Source organism: Copadichromis virginalis, linkage group LG23, assembly GCF_057382275.1.
Source record: "Copadichromis virginalis isolate Kocher_CV1m ecotype Utaka linkage group LG23, C_Virginalis_male_GT1.1, whole genome shotgun sequence".
Classification (NCBI taxonomy): Eukaryota; Metazoa; Chordata; class Actinopteri; order Cichliformes; family Cichlidae; genus Copadichromis; species Copadichromis virginalis.
In genome coordinates, this window is record NC_140639.1 from 32,216,259 (window position 1) to 32,237,019 (window position 20,761).

Here is a 20,761-nt window from a genome sequence, read left to right on the forward strand (position 1 = left end):
TGACAGCATGCGAGAGAGCACAGGAGAGACAACAACATATCAACAGAGAAAAAGGAGGAGTGCAGGTTGTTCCACAGTCAGCCATGGAGTGTTTGTTTACATGCTACGTGTGTTCGGGCCTTGTATTACACAGTTGGCACGCTGCCCGCTTGTCATGCTTCTCACAGTATAGCAGCAGTGTGATTACATGCCCGGTAGTGCTGCCCTCTCCTTGGCCTTAACTCCCTCCTGCGGTGACGTTCCTGTTCTGCTCGACGCTAATTAGGAAATGCGTGTCTCGTTAACATTCAATTTGAAGGCCAATAGAGCATCACACCATCCTCTTGCACCCTTCTCCTCTCTCCAGTGCCACTGATACTGCCTGGCCTGCCTCCAATAGGAGAGGGGAGGAGCAGGCATCTTTAATTATGTGTAAATTATATAGTGGTGTGAATTTCTTCTGATGTATTGTAAGGTGCTGCTTTGTCCAAGATCTAAACAAGGTCTTTGAAAGTGTTGTGCAAATGTAGCCATGGGGGGATTATCCAGCTCAACAGGATAAGATGGTGTAGTTTATCATTTTTATAGTATTTTATCTTTAAAAGTATTTAAATAAACATTAAGACAAATGCATGGAATACCTGGTGTATTTACAGGCATGCATAAGCCATGAGTCGGGGGATACAGATGGTGTGGGTTTTGTGCAGATGTTGGGAATATGTCTGGATTTCATGCTCAGCCAAGCACACTGTCTGATGACATTAACCACTTGCTTTTGTGCACCTTATTCATCCCACCTTCCCCTTTCCTTTTACTTGGCCTTCCATCTTCCTGTCCTCCTTTCCGTTTTCTTCTACATTCCTACCCAACTCTGACCCAGAGAGCAGCAGGCCAGAGAAGAGGGAGAACAAGTGTCCCACACCGGGATGTGATGGCACTGGTCACGTGACCGGTCTTTACCCCCACCACCGCAGCCTGTCAGGCTGTCCGCACAAGGACAGGATCCCCCCAGAGAGTGAGGTTTTGTTGTTGTTCTTTGTTATTCCAGCTGCTTAGCATAAAAAAATAGTTAAACAGTATAATTGTTGTGCCATGAGGTTTTTTGAGGTCTCGGGAGCCACCGATTCCATGACTTGGTATATATGTTTGGAAGAAACCAGTCCTTTGATTTGCATCGGTCAAATGCTGTGAAATTCAGTCAAAGAAATGCCCTCAAATACGTAATTTAATTCTAATTTTATTCTATTATTGGGGATTTTGGGGTTATACAGTCTGTGCAGCTGTGTATTCAAATCTATTTTTGCAGGAAGACCAAAAATATTAATATGAGAAATAAAAACAAATTTAATAATAAGCAAATCCCACTTCAGTGATTTTCATTTTCTGAGTTTTCTCTGATCACATGATTGTGCATCTTGTCAGTTCTGGCCATGCATGAAAACGTGCTGAAGTGTCCGACTCCTGGCTGCACAGGTCAGGGCCATGTCAACAGCAACCGCAACACACACCGCAGGTATATTTATATACATTGCACCTTTATACTGTATATCTATATATGAAAGTTGTTTGTGTGTGTGTGTGTGTGTGTGTGTGTGTGTGTGTGTGTGTGTGTGTATCTCTGCAGGTTAGAGTGTTGTGCACTTTGTGTATTTGCAAGCTCGTATATTCATGTATGCAGGGCAGCAAATGTGTCAGCCCACATCAGTACTGTGATGTAGATTTACACAGTCAGCAGTATGTACTTGTAATATTCATCTGCTTTGCTTCCTTTATCCCTGCAGTCTTTCTGGTTGTCCCATCGCTGCTGCAGAGAAGCTATCTAAGAGCCACGATAAGCAGCATCTCTCTCAGTCAGCGAGCGAGCACCTCAAAGGAAGTCCCAATGACAGAGTGCTGAGGTGGGTCATCAAAAAAGTACAAACTCATAGTTCAGGTTTTTTCTGCTTTATTACATTACATACTGTGGAGCCCTAATGCCCTCACGAGAGGTCAGTTATACAAACGTGGCAGTTATTGACTTTGGCCAATACCATTACATTGACATGTAAAGATTTTATCTATTTGATAATTTAATTACAAGTTATATGCATAGAAGGGAACTTTTTGATTCCTATATTGATTAAAATTTTGTAAATAACTGTATTAATGTTGCACAGTTAAGGTTTATGTGGCAAAAAAATTCATGCCTTTTGTCCTTTTCCAAAGCCCATCATAGATGACACAATGAATAGCAGAAACTAAGATAGACTGGGCTCAGTGACCCTTTCACCTACATAAAAGCTGTCTCCTCCAATCCAAACCCCTCACAGCTGAGTCCTTGTCAAGGTTAGCCACTTTACTGCTGAGCCACATTGAAACCGCAGAGAGAATCCTGACCTTGGTTACGGTACCCTGCATGAAAGGTGGAGCCTGGCCTCTGAACGGCTCAATAATAACAAGAAAGTCTTGAAACATCCTGGCTGGCAGGCTAATCATTACTGTCACCTCACATGCTAAGATCTCTTTATCTACATTCATCTCACCCGACCGGCCAGATCCCGGCCAAAAGAATGATAATTAGTGCAAACCAGACACTGGTATTATGCTGTCTGTGCTCTTCCTCATTGGTATTTTAATTAATAATGCAACCGATAAGCTAATTATGCAAGTTATAGGGGCATTGCGGGGGGATAGGAAAAATAATTGCTTTCCTTGAGGAAAACCTCATCAGTGGTTGGACAAAGCATCGAGTATTAAAACATAATAAGGCCTGCTTTGTTTTTTTGTTATAGATTGTTATTCAAATGAGCTTCCTTGCCTCTTATACGTGGAGCTGCAGAATTCTTCGTTTTAATGGAACAATGTTGAATTAATAAAATGGAAAAAAGTCACCTGTGATCAGTTGTAGCTCTGCTTTGCACACTTATTATTAGTGGGCTTCTATGTGATGGCCACCCCAGCTGCAGCAGTATGACTACAGGCCAGGTCTTGTAGACTATTAATGAAAAACACTGAGGAAAGGCTTCGGTGCAGAGGAGAATAAATAGGGCTGGGCCAAAGTGGGTGGAGGGCTTGGATAAGATGGTTAGGGGATGTAAAAAAAAAAATGAGTAAGGTCACTTTGTTCCTCCAGGCTCTATACCCCCAACCTACCCCTCCTCTGTCTCTCCTCTTTCACCACTCCCCCTTCTTTGGTTCCTAGTCTTCTCTTCTCCCCCTTCTCTCTTCTTTCTCACTCCCCATGCCCTTCCACCTCCCCCTGGTCTATCAGTGGATTTACGCCAACAGGTCTGACAAAAGCCCGGGCTCTCCAGAAAACGAGAGGGCTTAAAGCTCATAAATTCCGTGCTGTACAACATGCAAATGTGCCCTCTGCTGATAAGAGAGCTTTTAATCCTGCTGCACTCCTGCTAAGTACACCATTGCTCCTGTCTTCACTCTTTCTGTTTCATTCTACCTTTTTCTCTCATTCTTTTATTCTCTTTTTCTTCCCCCGTTTTGCTTTTATGTGTGTGTGTCTTTTTATTGCATCAATCCTCTTTTTATTTCTCATCTCTTGTTTCTGCTTTTATTTTTGTCTTTAATCCCCAGCCCCACCCTGACGTCCTCTCCCTCTCCCCCCTGCAGACCCATGTGTTTTGTGAAGCAGCTAGAGGTGCCCCAGTATGGGAGCTACAGGCCCAACATGGCACCTTCCACACCTCGCGCCAACTTGGCCAAGGAGCTGGAGAAGTACTCCAAGGTGTCCTTCGATTATGCAAGCTTCGATGCTCAAGTGTTCGGGAAGCGCACGCTTGCTCCAAAGATGCCCACCAGCGAAACCTCACCTAAAGCCTTCAAAAGTAAGAGGGAACCTCGGGCTTCTTCTCTATCGTGCATATTTATTTATTTGTTTTTCTATAAGGCAAACCTGTGGCTAGGTTACAGCAGCCGGATTCACTGTGAGTTAGAGTCTTTGGTCAAAGCCATGTGAGCCACACAGAAAACTGAAGATCTGGGCCACGTTATTTACTAACCATTCACTCATTGCTATGTGAGATAGTGTGATATGTTCATTTGTGCTAATTCTTGCTCTCAGTGTTGGCCTTTCTAAGGCTCTTGAAAATGTTACTCCAGCATGGCTCTTTGGCTGACTTTTATTCTTCAAAATGAGTGAAAAGAAGAGAGAGACAAATGTTCAAATTTCAGTTACTGTTTCACTCAGTTTGCCATTTCTGTCCTGTCTGCATGCATAGCAGTGGCTGTGACTCAGTGGTGTGCAGTGACTTTTACAGAAAGGCAAGCAGAGACAATTGCCACACACAAACGAAAACATCTTCCTCTGCTATTTAACTTTATAACAAGATAAATTGGATCAGATTAAAATGTGCCATTTGTGCTGTCTGTCTGCACTCTGCGTGGACGTATTCTGCACTCCTTCATGGCTGAAGAATGGTAGCTGAATAAATATCTGCTGTTTTACCAAATGACAATGACAAGTGGTGGATACTCCTTTAAGAAAAGAAGCAATAAAACCCAGTGAACGCACCTCAGTACACATAAAACTGCATTATTGGAAAACTGTGCATGAAGTAGCAAATTAAAAGATTATTATTCTGCAGAAAAATGTTCCTCGTCAGTATTGGATGGTTTAATATTACTTCTGCATATTTTTAAGGTTGAGCTCATTTTAAGTACTTTTATCTGTTTAATGTCTGGCATCATATTCTATAAATCATGTGTTTGTATTGGCTGTCCTGTGAGGAAGATGTATTTCTGAAAAATACAGAAACGTAAGATGATTGATTGATTGATTGATCTTTATTTAATATATATTGAAATATATTAATTTTAAAAAATCAGCTAAATTAAAAAGCTTCAGCAGTGTGGGGCAGAAAATAATCATGAAAAATGAAGGTAGAGTGTTAGCAAAACACAAAGGTTCTCTTGAGCGCACATATTTTTTCAATCCCCTTTTGTTTTAGTACTTTCCCAGAATATTAGCCAATTTGGGATTTGTGCCTTTGTCCCCCTGCAGCTAAGCCGTCATTCCCCAAGTCATCATCACCTAGTCTCAGCCTCCACGGTTATGGGAAAAGCTCCTCATTGGCCTACGACTACGCCCATGATGCCGAAGCTGCTCACATGGCTGCCACTGCCATCCTTAACCTGTCTACTCGCTGCTGGGAGAAACCTGAGAACCTTAGCACCAAACCCCAAAACAAGGTAAACCCACCATTTTTTCAAATGTTTTTTTCCCAGTCATTATAAAGGAGCACAGTTGGAATGAAAACAGCACAGTTGGTTTCATCATCACTTGGTAGTTCTTCGATGATCAAAAATGTACTCAATTTGAAGGGAGTCAAGTACAGATGGTTTTACTGTCGTAAAGTACTGCCTTGTTCTTCTCTGCAAAACACTTAGAGAAAGATTTTATTATCTGATTGTAGTGCAGATGAAACATTGCAGGCCACAGCTGGTAAGATGAGAGGAGATAGCAGTGGGTGTGCCTTTTCCACCCCTCTTCTCTCCTCTCGCTCATTTTTTTTCTCCATCAACTCTGCATGAATATATCATCAGGAGGCATTGGTTTACAGCAACAGGATGGTGTTGAGATTCAGTTGCATCACCTCTTCCATCCTCTTTCATCGTTTCATCCCTCCATCCCACACACTTTTCATGTTGTTATTGAATTTGGCTGACTGCCAGTTGCCTGGATTACTTTTCCACCAGGTAGCCTTTTTTCATTATCTGCTGGACGGATCTCCCACTCTCTTTCTATCATTTTCTTTCTCACATGTCCTTTTACCCTCTTTCTCTCTTCCTCCCTAAGCAAGCCTCCCTGTTCCTCGCTCGTTCCCTATCTCCCTCACTTTCTTTCTCTTTTCTGTGCACAGGAGGTATAATAGGAGCTCCACTTTCCCCCATATTGTGATTTTTAAAAGCCTTTTTGCCTCACAGAGGAGAGAAAGTGACTGCTTCATCATTTTTCGATTTCTGACATGCTTTTAGGAAGATAAAAAGTGAAAATTAATGTCTCTGGCAGCAAAGCAGAGCAAGGTGTTCAGCAAGGCACAGATCCAAGAGCATGCCTTAGCTGTGCAGATCAACTGGGGACTGATCTGGAATCAGAGTTGGAGCCAGTTGAAATCCAATATTGAAACACTGGAACACTGAGCTCATCAACCTGGGACATTTCTGGGAACTGTTCCCATTTTCTCTCCTCTTCTCCTAACCCTTTGAATTTTCTGGCCCTTGACCAGCCCATATGAGCACCATTTTACATGAATGCTGAAAACATTGCTCTTTTCACCCTTCTGTTTCTCTTCACCTGCCAGAACTATAATAAAGCATGGAGAGATGGAGCACAGTGTTCGTGCTGTTGGCACCAGAGTACATTAGATATCATGACTAACATGCTTAGGCGATGAGGCTGGTGTTCTGAACTTGAGTGTGTAGTGCTCTGAAAGAGGCCGTCACTCTGGTGCATGACTGTGAAAATGCTTGTTTGATACAGGCTTGAGGGCAGTTTTACAAGCAGGTAGAAGCGAAAGCAACATTTCTCCACATGAAAGTTCAGTTTTTATTTAGAATATATGAAATTAGAATTCAGGCAGATATGTAGCGCTGCATCAGAATCTGCTCAAGAGGGTAATTAAAATAATCCCAATCATCATCACACAGGACTGCCTCACATATACAGTGAAGTGCACCAGAGGAGACTGCATTAGTTATTCACATTTGAGAATACTTAATTAGATGTATTAGTTAGCTGTGTTTCTCCATTAATTTTCTCCCAGATTATGCACTGAGCTCCAAAGTTTTTAACAGGAAATAAAGCATAATTGCATTCATATACAGAGTGAGCTGCAATAAAAACAAATATATTTTAAAACTCAAGTTTCAAACAGGGCAAAAGTTTCAAATAATGACATGAATGTGTGTAAGACTAAGTTCTGTATGCCCAAAGCTCAATTAAATTCTACTGTAATGGTATCTCAGTGCAGATTTCAGCAGACTATTTCGTGTGTAGTATACCCTCAAAGTGGGCATATAGGGATATTATTAATCATTTTTCATTTGGTACTTCACTGTCACTTGTCTAAAATTATTTATTTGTTGAAGTCTCAAATTGGGGCTCAACTGAAAATTACAAGGATACTTATAAGCAGGTAATAACATAGGCTCAGCTATAAATTCCTGTTGCATTGTCTCCAGGAAATGGACATTGAAGTGGATGAGAACGGCACCCTGGACCTGAGCATGAAAAAACCCATTAAACGAGAGGGAAGTCTGTCTGGGACGAGCCCCGACGTTCGGTCTCCAGACCCTTCCTCCTCCTCTTCCTCACTGCATCATGGTGGAAACAGCGGGATGACATCACCAAGCATACACACCTACAAGCAGGAGGACTGGGAGGGACCTCTGGATTACACCAAACCTAACCGTCAAAGAGAGGAGGAAATGGACGAGGTCAGTACAATTAGACAGAACAAAAGTACGAGCTCAGATGTTACTCACAGAGGAGATATTGCGACATAAATAACAACAGACAAAATTCCCCCTAAGCCTTTTGAATGAAAAACTCTTAATTGTTTACATCACTTTGTCTTTGTGTAATTCCCTTTTCTTATTCCCTGTTCCCTTTTCCTCTTTGTATTATTCATTTATTTCACTGAAATGTGAGAGTTACTGTACAGTTAAAACATTGCACTGTGTAACAGAGGTAGTGTGTCAGGTGCATTGCACCATCCTGGATTTGGCATATGCTAATTTTTACTCCTTTGAACTTTTTCAAAAGAAATATAAAGGGCCTTGAATGTTAATTTTTTATGAGGACACTCTGCATTTGGAAACATCACTTGTCTGCAAAAGAATAAAAGAGGATTGTGTGCACATGGTGTTTGCAAAGTTTCTTTGCTTGCATTCAGATATACAATAGCAAACTATTACCTGGAAGCAGATATTTAAAAAACTAAATTCAGATAATAGGTCAAGCCACAATTTAAAGAGCAAAAGGCCTGCAGTGGATTTACCAGTGTGTTAATCACTTTTCAGATGGAGCATACCGGCCAGTCGTACGTCTCATCCGAACCAGAGGACTGTGACATGATGCAGGATTGCCTAGAGGAGAGGAAATACCCAGGAGAGGTCACAACCCCAAGCTTCAAGGTCAAATTTCAGCCCAAAGATAGCAAGAAGGAGTTGCTCTCGTAAGTAATAAGGCAATGAGTTAGAAGTCATTCTTATATCCTGATGGGTAACAAGATTATATGTGGTCAAAGGAGCTTGCAAAGAAAAGCGTCTGGACTTCTTTAAGTTGCTTGAAGACGTTTCACCTCTCATCCGAGAAGCTTCTTCAGTTCTAAGGTCAAATGGTGGAGAGTCCCAGATATAAACCTAGTGGGAGTATCCCCCCACAGAGGGACAAAAGGACCCCCTGATGATCCTCTAATCGCCTGAGCCAAGGTGTGAAACTGGGCGTGGGTCCCAATCAGCCAGAGTTTCGGGTGAGTTCATTGTGAAATCTGGCCCCACCTTATCATGCGAATTCCTGAGGTCAGATGGCCCAGGATGTGAGTGGGCGTTAAGGCGTCTGGGAAGGGATCTCAAAACTGGATTATAGATGGCAGAGAGTTGGTGTCGTAAACCCCCGCTTCTGTTCAAAGATGGTCGCTCACAGTGGACATAGATGGCTTCTTTCACTCCTCTTTCAAACCATCTGTCCTCTCTGTCCAAAATGTGAACATTGGCATCCTCGAAAGAGTGTCCTTTATCCTAAGATGCAGATGGACTGCTGAGTCTTGTCCTGTGGAGGTGGCTCTTCTGTGTTGTGCCATGCGCTTGTGAAGTGGCTGTTTGGTCTCTCCAATGTAGAGGTCTGGGCATTCCTCGCTGCACTGTACAGCATACACCACATTGTTAAGTCTGTGTTTTGGCATTTTGTCTTTCGGGTGAACCAGTTTTTGTCTGAGCGTGTTGCTGGGTCTGAAATGCACCGGGATGTCGTGCTTGGAGAAAACTCTCCTGAGTTTCTCTGATACACCGGCTACATAGGGGATGACAATGTTGTTGCGTCTGTCCTTCTTATCCTCCCTCGCTGGTGTCTGATCTTCTTTTCTGTGCCTCTTTGCTGACTTTAAGAATGCCCATTTAGGATAGCCGCACCTTTTGAGTGCTTCCTTTACATGTGTGTGTTCCTTCTTTTTTCCTTCAGGCTTAGAGGGAACATGTTCTGCCCGGTGGTGTAGGGTCCTAATTACTCCAAGTTTGTGTTCCAAAGGGTGATGGGAGTCAAAGAGGAGGTACTGGTCCGTGTGTGTGGGCTTCCGGTAAACTTCGATGTTGAGGTTGCCATTCTCTTCAATGTGCACAGCGCAGTCCAGGAAAGGCAAACAGTTGTCCTTTGTGTCTTCCCTGGTGAACTTGATGTTTTTATCCACAGAGTTAATGTGCGCAGTGAAGGATTCCACTTCTTGTGTCTTGATTTTGACCCAGGTGCTTTTCTTTGCAAGCTCCTTTGACTACGATGACCTGGATGACTGAGAACCTTCACAGACATAAGATTATATGTGCTTAATTACATCAACCCAGGTTAAGAAATAATCATAAAAAACTAATTTAAAGGAAATAGAAGAAGAAGATTTTATTAGACATGATGTTGAGATTTGGCTAAAAAATGAAAAAGTTTTCTCTTTATGTTAGTAGAGGGAATCGATACATACCCAACAATATCATAATATCTCAACTGAACTCAAGGTTAATTCAATTCAATTCAATTCACTTTTATTTATACGACAACAGTCACCTCAAGGTGCTTTACATTGTAAAGTACCCTACTTTAATACATACAGAGGAAAAAACCCAACAATCATTAGATCCCCTATGAGCAAGCACTTTGGTGACAGTGGGAAGGAAAAACTCCCTTTTAACAGGAAGAAACCTCCAGCAGAATCAGGCTCAGGGAGGGGCGGCCATCTGCTGCAAACGGTTGGGGAGAGAGAAGGGAGACAGGATGAAATACATGCTCTGAAAGAGAGCCACATATTAATAACAAGTATGATTCAATGCAGAGAGGTCTATTAACACATAGTGAGGGAGAAAGGTGAGGAAAAAATACTCAATGCATCATAATTGCAGCATTATTAAGGGAGGAGTCAGGGTTCAGTTACAGTATTACTGTGATTTTTAACATTTTGCATCCTGATTACTGCAATAACATATACTGTAATTTATCACCTTTTTAAAACTACAAAATATTCCCTCAAATTTACACTTTGTCAATATCTGTTTTATTGAATATGTTTTTTCTTTTTGCAGCAAAACAACACTGTCACTAAAACCTGCCATAAATTGTTATAAGAGTCAGTCTGCTATCAATCTGCTACCAGTTTGCAGTTGAATGAGGTCAAGTTGGCAATTACATGAAATCTGTTTTTGATAAAACAGCAATTAACTGTGATAAATCACATATCCATTTGCTGTCTAAATAGACAGAAATTCACATTTAACTGTAACGTTTCTGTTTCATAGGAATATAAGCAGAACAAAACCAGAGTTGAGGCCCCTCGCGTTGTGTTCATTGACAGACTCATTCAGACTGATGGCAACATGCTGGCAATCTGTCTGAATTTATAAATGTATACATTTAATAGCAGTTATTTGCAAATCTTTGACAATCTCTCTGAGAGTGATTGCAGACTGCTTGTAGAAATGTAGCCTCCTATCAGGCAACCTGTGCAATCCAATCACCTTGCAATCAACACCCTCAAGCCATCACTATGAGTTGCAACTGATCACCAAATGTGACAAAATTCACTATAGTCACAAGTCACTGATCTTTTTTGTAGATGCACAAAGGTTGATGTTGTATTTTTTACTCGTGTGACTAAAACCATAAACTTGCACTTCGTTATGAGGTAGCTTTGTCAAGCTAAGTGGTGGTTTTTCGGTTTTAACATATCTTCACATTTAATCAGCACTCTTGTTCATAGTGCTCCCATGGTATTTTAATTAATTTCATAAAAAATATCAATGTTTAGTGTTCCTATATCGATACTGTGCTGTAGTGATTTTTTTGCCATCCCTACAGTTCAGTACAAAGATCAGTGAAAAGGGATGTAGAAAAAGACATCCTTTTAGTTCTAAATAAAAGTTAAAGAAGAGATTTCTGTTGACTAGCAGAACTTTCTCATGTTGAGCCAGTAATACTCACCACTATACCACCGTTCTGACTGTCCAGAGACTCGCACAAAAAAGCTTGCAAAAAATAAATAAATAAATAAAAAATAAATAAATAAATAAATAAATATATATATATATATATATATATATATATATATATATATATATATATATATATATATATATATATATTTATTAGGGGTACAACGATACACAAAATTCACGGTTCGGTTCGGTTCGGTTCGATACTTTGGTGTCACGGTTCGATATTTTTTCGATACAAAAAAATGTTCATGCCTTTTTAATTTGTCATTTATTAAAATTATAAATATATATTTTAACTCAAAAGTACAGTTTTTAAATTTAACCCTAACCCTTGTGCGTGTTTTTTATTTTGACAGTGAATGCGCACCTGCGGACCACTTATGTGCAGCCCTGGTTATTTAGCTTGTCATATTGTAGCCACAGAAATTATTTTGTCCATGAAACCATAAAGCTGCACTTTCTTTTTGCCTTATAGTCTGATTTGTCATAACTTCTCCGTTTTGTGGTAAGCTTTTCTTTGGCTGTCACTTCTTCACCCTGACCTGTCTTATTTGGCTCAGCAGAACTAAAATATATATCCTGCTGCTTTTACACACGCACTCACATAAGCTCAGCGATTCTCTGCGCGATCAACCTCTCACATGTTTAAGCTTGCTGCGGGAGATTTCACTTGTCATGTTTGCATAGTAAGCTAACGATTAATAAGACGATGTCAGAGGAATTGGTGCACAAATTATCATCACTCACAGATCAGTGCTGTCGCTCTCTATACACAGTTCGCACGATTGCAAAGTGAAAGCAAAAAAACAAGCGCAAATTCAAACGCGATTTCAATATGTCACATATTGACAGTGGCTCACCGATGCCAATGACATAATTACCCAGCTACATTTCTGAAAGAATGCAAAAGCATTGACATATATTTTTCCTTCCTACAATAGCCCGACGGGCAGGGCAGAGATAGATTTTGGTAGCCTGACTGGAAAAATCGCTAGCCCCGGGACGTCGGGCTAGCAATATTGCAAGCCCTGTATCTGATTGAGGAATCACTCATCTTTGGAAAAGAGAGTTTATTACAGAGAAATGTCTCTTTCCAAAATAAAAGCTATACTATCCGCTTCTTCTGGGCTATATTCTCAGCAGCATAAGGAGAATCATGTGCTAACAGCTGTCTAAATGACTCGGCTAAAGTTAGTAGCATGCTTGTTGTTTTTGTCTTTGCACTAGGATGATGTCGGCGTAAATGTGCAGTCATATTCGTTGTGTTCCCACTAGTGCTTTCAGGTTAATCTCGTTGAAATGACCTTAACGCCACAACACGGCAAATCTCCGTTAACGAGCTACCGCCGATCGCCCCGTGCATGGGGCTAGACGGCCAACACGTTAACGAGCTAACTGCGCTAACACACTAGTTTCCCACCCATGTAATTGAGCATTGCATGGCACATCCAACGTACTGTTTTACTTTAGTCCATGACTCGCTTACCTTCAGGGTCATACGTCACATGAAAACCAAAATAATTCCAAATGCCAGATCTGAATGAGGGTGGGTCCATGTTGCAAGGAGAGCTTAACTTCTGTCTTGCTAGCTTGCCCTGCGCTCTTCCTTCTGAGTATGCTGTCTGTGTTGAGCGCTCAGTGGATCTGCGCTCGACAGTGCAGCCTAGGCGGAGTAGTCGAACGCAGATTCACTGAGCGCTCAACACAGACAGCATCGTCAGAAGGAAAGTTGATAAAATAAATTACAAATGTTGTATTGTTCGATACATATGCGTACCAAACCGAAAGCACTGTATCGAACGGTTCAATATAGATACGAATATCGTTGCACCCCTAATATATATATATATATATATATATATATATATATATATATATATATATATATATATATATATATATATATATATATATTAGGGGTGCAACGATTTTGCATATATATATATATATATATATATATATATAAAAACACCCAGCAGTATCTTAGCTGTTCCCAGGACTGCTCTCTTCTGGACAGAGATCTCCGATGTTGTTCCCGGGATCTGCTGGAGCCACTCGCCTAGTTTGGGAGTCACCACACCTAGTGCTCCGATTACAACGGGGACCACCGTTACCTTCACCCTCCACATCCTCTCGAGCTCTTCTCTGAGCCCTTGGAATTTCTCCAGCTTCTCGTGTTCCTTCTTCCTGATATTGCTGTCATTCCGAACCACTACATCGATCACTACGGCCATCTTCTTCTGTTTGTCTACCACCACTATGTCCGGTTGGTTAGCCACCACCATTTTGTCCGTCTGTATCTGGAAGTCCCACAGGATCTTAGCTCGGTCATTCTCCACCACCCTTGGGGGCATCTCTCATTTTGACCTTGGGACTTCCAGGTTATACTCGGTACAGATGTTCCTGTACACTATGCCGGCCACTTGGTTATGGCGTTCCATGTATGCCTTGCCTGCTAGCATCTTGCACCCTGCTGTTATGTGCTGGATTGTCTCTGGGGCATCTTTACACAGCCTGCACCTGGGGTCTTGCCTGGTGTGATAGACCCCAGCCTCTATGGATCTTGTACTCAGAGCTTGTTCTTGTGCTGCCATGATTAGTGCCTCTGTGCTGTCTTTCAGTCCAGCTTTGTCCAGCCACTGGTAGGATTTCTGGATATCAGCCACCTCCTCTATCTGCCGGTGGTACATACCGTGCAGGGCCCTGTCCTTCCATGATGGTTCCTCGTCTCCCTCCTCTTTCTTGGGTTTCTGCTGCCTGAGGTATTCACTGAGCACTCGGTCAGTTGGGGCTATCTTCCCAATGTATTCTTGGATGTTCGTTGTCTCATCCTGGACTGTGGTGCTGACACTCACCAGTCCCCGGCCCCCTTCCTTCCGCTTAGCGTACAGCCTCAGGGTGCTGGACTTGGGGTGAAACCCTCCATGCATGGTAAGGAGCTTTCTTGTCTTTATGTCAGTGGCTTCTATCTCCTCCTTTGGCCAGCCTATTACCCCAGCAGGGTACCTGATCACGGGCAGGGCGTACGTGTTGATGGCCCGGATCTTGTTCTTACCATTCAGCTGACTCCTCAGGACTTGCCTGACCCTCTGCAGGTACTTGGTGGTTGCAGCCTTTCTAGCGGCCTCTTCATGGTTCCCATTTGCCTGCGGGATCCCCAGGTACTTGTAACTGTCCTCTATGTCTGCAATGTGGCCTTCTGGTAGTTCAATCCCCTCAGTTCTGACTACCTTCCCTCTCTTTGTTACCATTCGACTACACTTCTCCAGTCCGAACGACATTCCAATGTCATTGCTGTATAGCCTGGTAGTGTGGATCAGTGAATCGATGTCTCATTCATTCTTGGCATACAGCTTGATGTCATCCATGTACAGGAGGTGGCTGACAGCTGCTCCATTCCGTAGTCTGTATCCGTAGCCAGTCTTGTTAATGACCTCACTGAGGGGGTTCAAGCCTATGCAGAACAGCAGTGGAGACAGAGCATCTCCTTGGTAGATCCCGCACTTCATGGTAACTTGTGCTATGGGCTTGGAGTTGGCCTCTAGTGTTGTACGCCACATCCCCATTGAGTTCCTGATGAAGGCTCTTAGGGTCCTGTTGATCTTGTACAATTCTAAGCAATATATATATATATATATATATATATATATATATATATATATAGAGAGAGAGAGAGAGAGAGAGAGAGAGAGAGAATGTTGCGTGATAGTCTGGCCGCAATCCTTTGTTAATCAATTATTAAAGTTAGAACACACAGACACATGTATTTGCTCTGGAAAAAAACAAACAACCTGCTCGGTGTGATGTAGAAATCTACTAAACATTGACCCTTGAACCACATGTAACCCTGTTTTAGCATGTACCATTTAGACGTCTTTTAAAGCTCTGATAAACAGAAAATTGCTCAGTGGGCTATTAGTGAAATTAGGTTGAAACTAGTTTGTTGTAACATCCTGAAAAGATGACTTTTCATATTGCAATTTTCAACCACATTTAGATGTTCTGTGGATGTGAGTTTAAGGCCATGACCAGCCAACCGGGATAAAAATCATCCCTGAACGTCTGGTGCTTTGTGAGAAGGGTAGTGACACTCTGATCGTTCCATCAGAGTGTGTACAAATGTACTACCCCCAGGTATTTATGGGAACCTTACAACTAACGACCTTCTATGTAAACTCTATGTACATATTTGCCGTGAATATAGGTGTATGATCAGCCTCTGTTTTTCCTTTATAAAAAATAACTTTGTACATCTAATCCCTAAAGTTGTCGCTTTCTCCTTCTGCCACTGCTAACTGCGTGTCTGTCCCCTCTGCAGGTGTCCAACACCTGGCTGTGATGGCAGCGGCCACATCACTGGGAACTATGCGTCCCATCGCAGGTATGTAGGCTTATTCGGGCACTAGTGTGCACTGCTGCTTTCTATATAAGCTTGTACATGAAATGTTAGATCTACTGAGACTCTCCCTCTGCTTCTCACTCCAAAGCCGGCACACCGAGACTAATTCAAACATTTTATTTGATCCTGACATGCCAGAGGCAATAATGTAGCGTGAGCCCAGGAAGCAAAGACGGTCATTGACTTTGATATGCATCAGTAATTTACTTCTTGCTGTCTGTCCTCTTCTTGCTAAATGACCTTGGTATGCCTTGCATTCTTGATTTCCCTTTACTCACATCTTTCTCCTCTCTCCTTTCAACCCCCTCTCACCCCTTGCTTCCCCCCTTTTCGTCCTTCTCTTCCTCTGCCTGTCTTTTCTCTCTCAGTCTGTCTGGGTGTCCTCTCGCTGATAAGAGCCTTCGGTCCCTCATGGCGGCCCACACCCCTGAACTCAAGTATGTCTGTTCTACACCTTCACTGCCTTTTCGCTGCCACTTCAGCTCACTGCTACTGACACTGTCCAGCACCACAGCACTTCATTCTGCTGACGTTAACTTATCTATTGTTGCTGGCTGCTTTCTGTGCTACCGCTGCATCTGTCATGGTGGTTTTTCCTATGTCTGTGCTTGCTTTCACTTCAATTACTTCATGTAAATGTGAATGAAACTTACAAAGGCTTTTCACAGCTCAACATGTTCAGATACCGGGTGTGTTCGAATGGCAAAGAGCCTGGAAAGCTAGAATAACTTTTTCATATAGCACGGTGAAATCAGAGCTTACAATACAATACAAAATGCAAATTATCAATGTAATTGATAAATACTAAAACAAGCAATAAATCAATTATAACACAGTTATACAATTATACACAGGTAAGCTGAAAAGCAGCTGACAAATATAAAAAAAATACATAAAAAAAAATTATAGATCTATAAAATCCTAAAATCAGTTCTAATACAAATACAAGGTGTAAATGGCTGGGCAGGATTGGGATGATATGTGTTCAATGATGATCACTCAGAACTAAACCAGAGTCCAGAGAGAGTTTTTTGTGTGCGTATCAGAAAGGAGGAAACTGAAGCCTAGAAGGGAAAAAAGGGCTGAATTTATTTTATTTTTTTAAGATCAGTGGATTAATTTTGACCATGGGCCTTATTTGAAAGACAGGACTAGACAAGATCTTTGGTGTTTGACTGAAATAGTCACTTAGATGAAAATAAACATTTCTCCCACTGAAAACACAACATCTATGAACAGAAGCAACTTCTTGGTCATTACAATTACATTTATATAGCACCACTTCACAGCAAGTGTTCATTATTATTGTAAAGACAACAACAACAACATTATTATTATTATTATTATTATTATTATTATTAATAATAATAATAATAATAATAATAATGAAAGATTAGACAGAGAACCTCAAAGATCAGACAACTATGTGTAAGCACTTAGAAACAGTGGGAAAGAAGAATTCCCTTTTAACATGAAGACGCCTCAGGCAGACCCGGTCTGGAAGGGGCGAGTGGAAAGAGAAGAGAGAAAAGAGCGGCGTTGATGTGTGGTTCTGAAACTATACTCTTCCATGTTAGCAGATTAGGTCACTTTTAGAATGAAAGTTGTATTGCAATGGCTAAGAAATATGATTTCTGATTTTGTGAGGCGCAGCTGAGAAAGCTGTGTGCCATTCATGAGCTGACGGTACCAAGGGAGTCTAAAACAACAGCTAGACTTTTAGTGTCTCAAGGTTTCAAGGGTGGGTGAATCTGGGAGACACCTCTCTCAGCCCCTCCCTCAGCTTGGTTCTGCCAGAGGTTTCTTCCTGTTAAAAGGGAGTTTTTCCTTCTCACTGTTGCCAAAGTGTTTGCACACAGGGGGCCATCTGATTGATGTAGTTTTGCTGTATTGTTTTAGGGCCTTACAATATTAAGGGCCTTGAGGTGACTATTGTTGTGATTTGGCAGTATATCAATAAAACGGAACTGAATTGAATATACACATTGTGATCGTTTGTTTAAGATTAAGCAGATAAATAGTAAACCTCAGTTTTCAGTTGTGAAAACTCCCTGTGTTAATTTTTTCTGCCTAACTTTGAACATTGCTTTGTTTTTTTTCCCTAGATGCCCCACTCCCGGATGTGACGGCTCAGGTCACATCACAGGAAACTATGCCTCACACAGAAGGTAACAGAACACAAATGCGCGTGCACACACACACACACACACACACACACATACACAAACATACATATGTATAGCTAGTCAGAGAGGCCTAGCGACAGTTCACGATAGATTAGACAGGCACCACATACACATAATCCTATTTTCATCCATATTAGGCGTTTTTCAATGGATTTGGTTTGTCATTTGGTTGAAGAACCTCTGTAAAATTATTCTTCCTTACCATGTTCTCTTCCTTTATTAAGTAATCACTTCACCAGACCTTTTCTTTCCAGCCCTATGTTATCAACTCCATACTTTCTGTTTTCAGTCTCTCTGGGTGCCCGCGTGCCAAGAAAAGTGGAATTAAAACTCCTGCCAAGGACAACCAGGAGGACTCCGAGCTTTTAAAGTTCGTACCGCTCAGAAAGTCATAACGTCTGCTTTTAGCATGACTGACGGTAAAACTAAAATGCAATAAAGGAAAGAGAGAGCGAGAGAGAGAGAGAGACAGAGAAAGAAAGAGAGGAAAGTCACTGTGAATCATATGCAGAGGTAGTGATCTGTCCCCGTAACTGAATCAACTTACTCATGGGAAAATACACTTACTGCAGATACTGATTCTGAATATAATTCATGGTAGACTATTGCAGAGTACATTGTTATTACATAAGAAATACATGGGCTTCATATTGCACACAAAACTGTTAATATAACAGTATGTGGAGAAAGCATGTACCAAATTGTAATAGCTCATTTGTCAGCAATATCTTGCATTGTAATAATATGTCCAATACAGAATTTAGCAAAACTGCTAAAAACCTTTCAGTTTTTAAGATAAGAATTATCTTAGTTTTCGCTTTACTTTCATTTTTGCATTCTCCTTGTCTAACCTTTGTGCCCCGTCATTCTCTTTCTTTCCGTATCTGCTTCCTGTCTTCCATACTTTTTCTTCTCCTCTCTTCTTCTTCTTACCACCTCTGCTCTCTGCAGATGTCCGGTGCCGGGCTGTGACAGCCTGGGCCACATCAGTGGAAAGTACGCCACACATCGTAGCGCTTACGGGTGCCCGCTGGCGGCCCGTAGACAAAAGGAGGGTCTTCTGAATGGCACGCCATTCAACTGGAAGGCCTTCAAGACAGAGGGTCCAACCTGCCCCACCCCAGGTTGTGATGGCTCTGGACATGCTAACGGAAGTTTCCTCACACACCGCAGGTAAGCTTAGGCTTTGATCAGTATCTTCAAATTTGAAACAAATCGATTAAATGAGGAATTCAGATTTTATAAAATGCAGCCAACGGCCAAGTATCTCTGAATCTCTCTTTTTTAATGTGTGGATATTTTAGTTATTTAGTTATCTCTTTTAAAAATTTATCACAAATGCTAAAATGTAAAGCTTCAGTTTGATACTATATTTTTAAATCGCTATGTCTGACCCAAAGAAGAATACGCAAATCTCTGTAAACACCCCATAAGTTGGTCATTTTCAACTTTAAACTGATTTAAACGTAGTCAAGTCTTTATTCTAAGTTAAGCTAATTTACAGCTTGATAGTTAAAGATGAGCACTTGAACACTTTGGAAATATTTATTTGCTTTGTCGAAAGTTAAATAAGAATATTGAGATGTTTTCACCATGTGTTAAATAGTCTGTCTTGCCGTTTCCAGTTATTTTTCTAGGCTAAGCTTTTCCCCCATAGCAGCAGTATATAACTAACACATGTCACTGTAACTTATAATGTTCTTTATGTAGATGTAATGCTAAATTTGACCCTCTCTGAATTTCATTTCAGCCTCTCAGGATGCCCCAGAGCTTTGTATGCTAAGAAGAAGGCCAAGTTCCCTACAGAAGACTATCTGAGCACTAAGTTCAGAGCCAGTGATGGTACGATGGTTAATTAAGAAAAATCTATGTGTTTACTGAGCGGAAACCCCCCCTGTTACTGAGTCAAATAATAAAAATGCCAATGTTAGAATAGAGTTTTTTTTCTGTTTTCTTTTGGGGGTTTTTTTTTTTGCAAAACGTGCTTTTCTCTTCGCCTCTCCTTTAGTTTTGGACAATGATGAGGACATCAAGCAGCTCAACAAAGAGATTAATGACCTTAATGAATCCAACAATGAAATGGAGGCTGACATGGTCAACCTGCAGACTCAGGTGTGTGTTTGTTGTTGGGGTTTTTTTTTCCCTTTAGTGTGATCTTCAGTGTATGCTCTTGTTTTCTCGAGGAGCTCCAGTTTCTCCATGCAACAGCAGTACTGCCTACCTTAGCCAGTCTCTTGCAAAAGAGATAAAGTAATTATTGATCACTGTCACCACCTTATGAAACCTTGGTTTCATAAGCATGACACTGTTGAGAATGAATAGAGAACTATAATTTTAGGAGGATATTTATCTGGAACGTCTTTTACCAGGATTACAGTTTCTGCAGTTAAGACTCTAAAGAGCACTGCAGGCAGCAGGACACTTTAAAGATGGGTAAAAATTGTCCAGTATCAGTATTGCATCTGACCAATCACATTGTTGTGATGTGTGATGCATGGTGTTTCCACATCCCAAAATTATGTCATCGCTACAATCTGACTGGTTACTTGCAATGTTGAACTGGAACCAACATTAGATTTGTGGACCCAGGAACAATGAAGATGGTGCGAGCCACTAGAGAAGACAAAAATGTCTGTATAATGTCTGGACTATGGCCACTACATTGCCAGTCACCACAGCTGTTATTAAATAGATATGAATTTCTAGTTGAATATTAAAACATTTGCTGATGGTCTGCTGCTGTGCGTTGCAGATCTCCTCTATGGAGAAGAACCTGAAAAGCATTGAGCACGAGAATAAGATGATTGAGGAGCAGAATGAGGCTCTGTTCATGGAGCTGTCTGGTCTGAGCCGAGCCCTCATCCGCAGCCTGGCTAATATCCGTCTGCCGCACATGGTAAGTCCGCATTCACACCCTGTTGTCATTGATTGTGCATTTGTTTGAAGGCAAATCTGGTGCGCTGAAGAGCGTGTGGAGCCTTGTTTCTGTTTGCCCCCCTCAGTTGAGATT

General features: G+C 41.5%; 1 protein-coding gene across 5 annotated transcripts in view; it reads left to right on the forward strand.

Annotated features, from left to right (window-relative positions):
- Positions 1 to 20,761, forward strand: part of myt1b (myelin transcription factor 1b) — a 45,638-nt gene that overhangs the window by 19,802 nt on the left and 5,075 nt on the right. For 2 of the 5 annotated variants that reach the window (XM_085449808.1, XM_085449805.1), the window contains 15 exons: positions 860 to 994; positions 1,402 to 1,492; positions 1,761 to 1,877; positions 3,550 to 3,800; positions 4,976 to 5,163; positions 7,156 to 7,410; positions 7,996 to 8,150; positions 15,485 to 15,547; positions 15,934 to 16,002; positions 17,671 to 17,733; positions 18,041 to 18,121; positions 18,703 to 18,924; positions 19,502 to 19,593; positions 19,760 to 19,863; positions 20,504 to 20,647. In XM_085449808.1, the coding sequence (XP_085305934.1) occupies positions 860 to 994; positions 1,402 to 1,492; positions 1,761 to 1,877; positions 3,550 to 3,800; positions 4,976 to 5,163; positions 7,156 to 7,410; positions 7,996 to 8,150; positions 15,485 to 15,547; positions 15,934 to 16,002; positions 17,671 to 17,733; positions 18,041 to 18,121; positions 18,703 to 18,924; positions 19,502 to 19,593; positions 19,760 to 19,863; positions 20,504 to 20,647 (2,030 nt within the window). The remainder of the gene's footprint in view (positions 1 to 859; positions 995 to 1,401; positions 1,493 to 1,760; positions 1,878 to 3,549; positions 3,801 to 4,975; positions 5,164 to 7,155; positions 7,411 to 7,995; positions 8,151 to 15,484; positions 15,548 to 15,933; positions 16,003 to 17,670; positions 17,734 to 18,040; positions 18,122 to 18,702; positions 18,925 to 19,501; positions 19,594 to 19,759; positions 19,864 to 20,503; positions 20,648 to 20,761) is intronic. The other 3 variants (XM_085449809.1, XM_085449807.1, XM_085449806.1) reach the window with 3 other exon arrangements.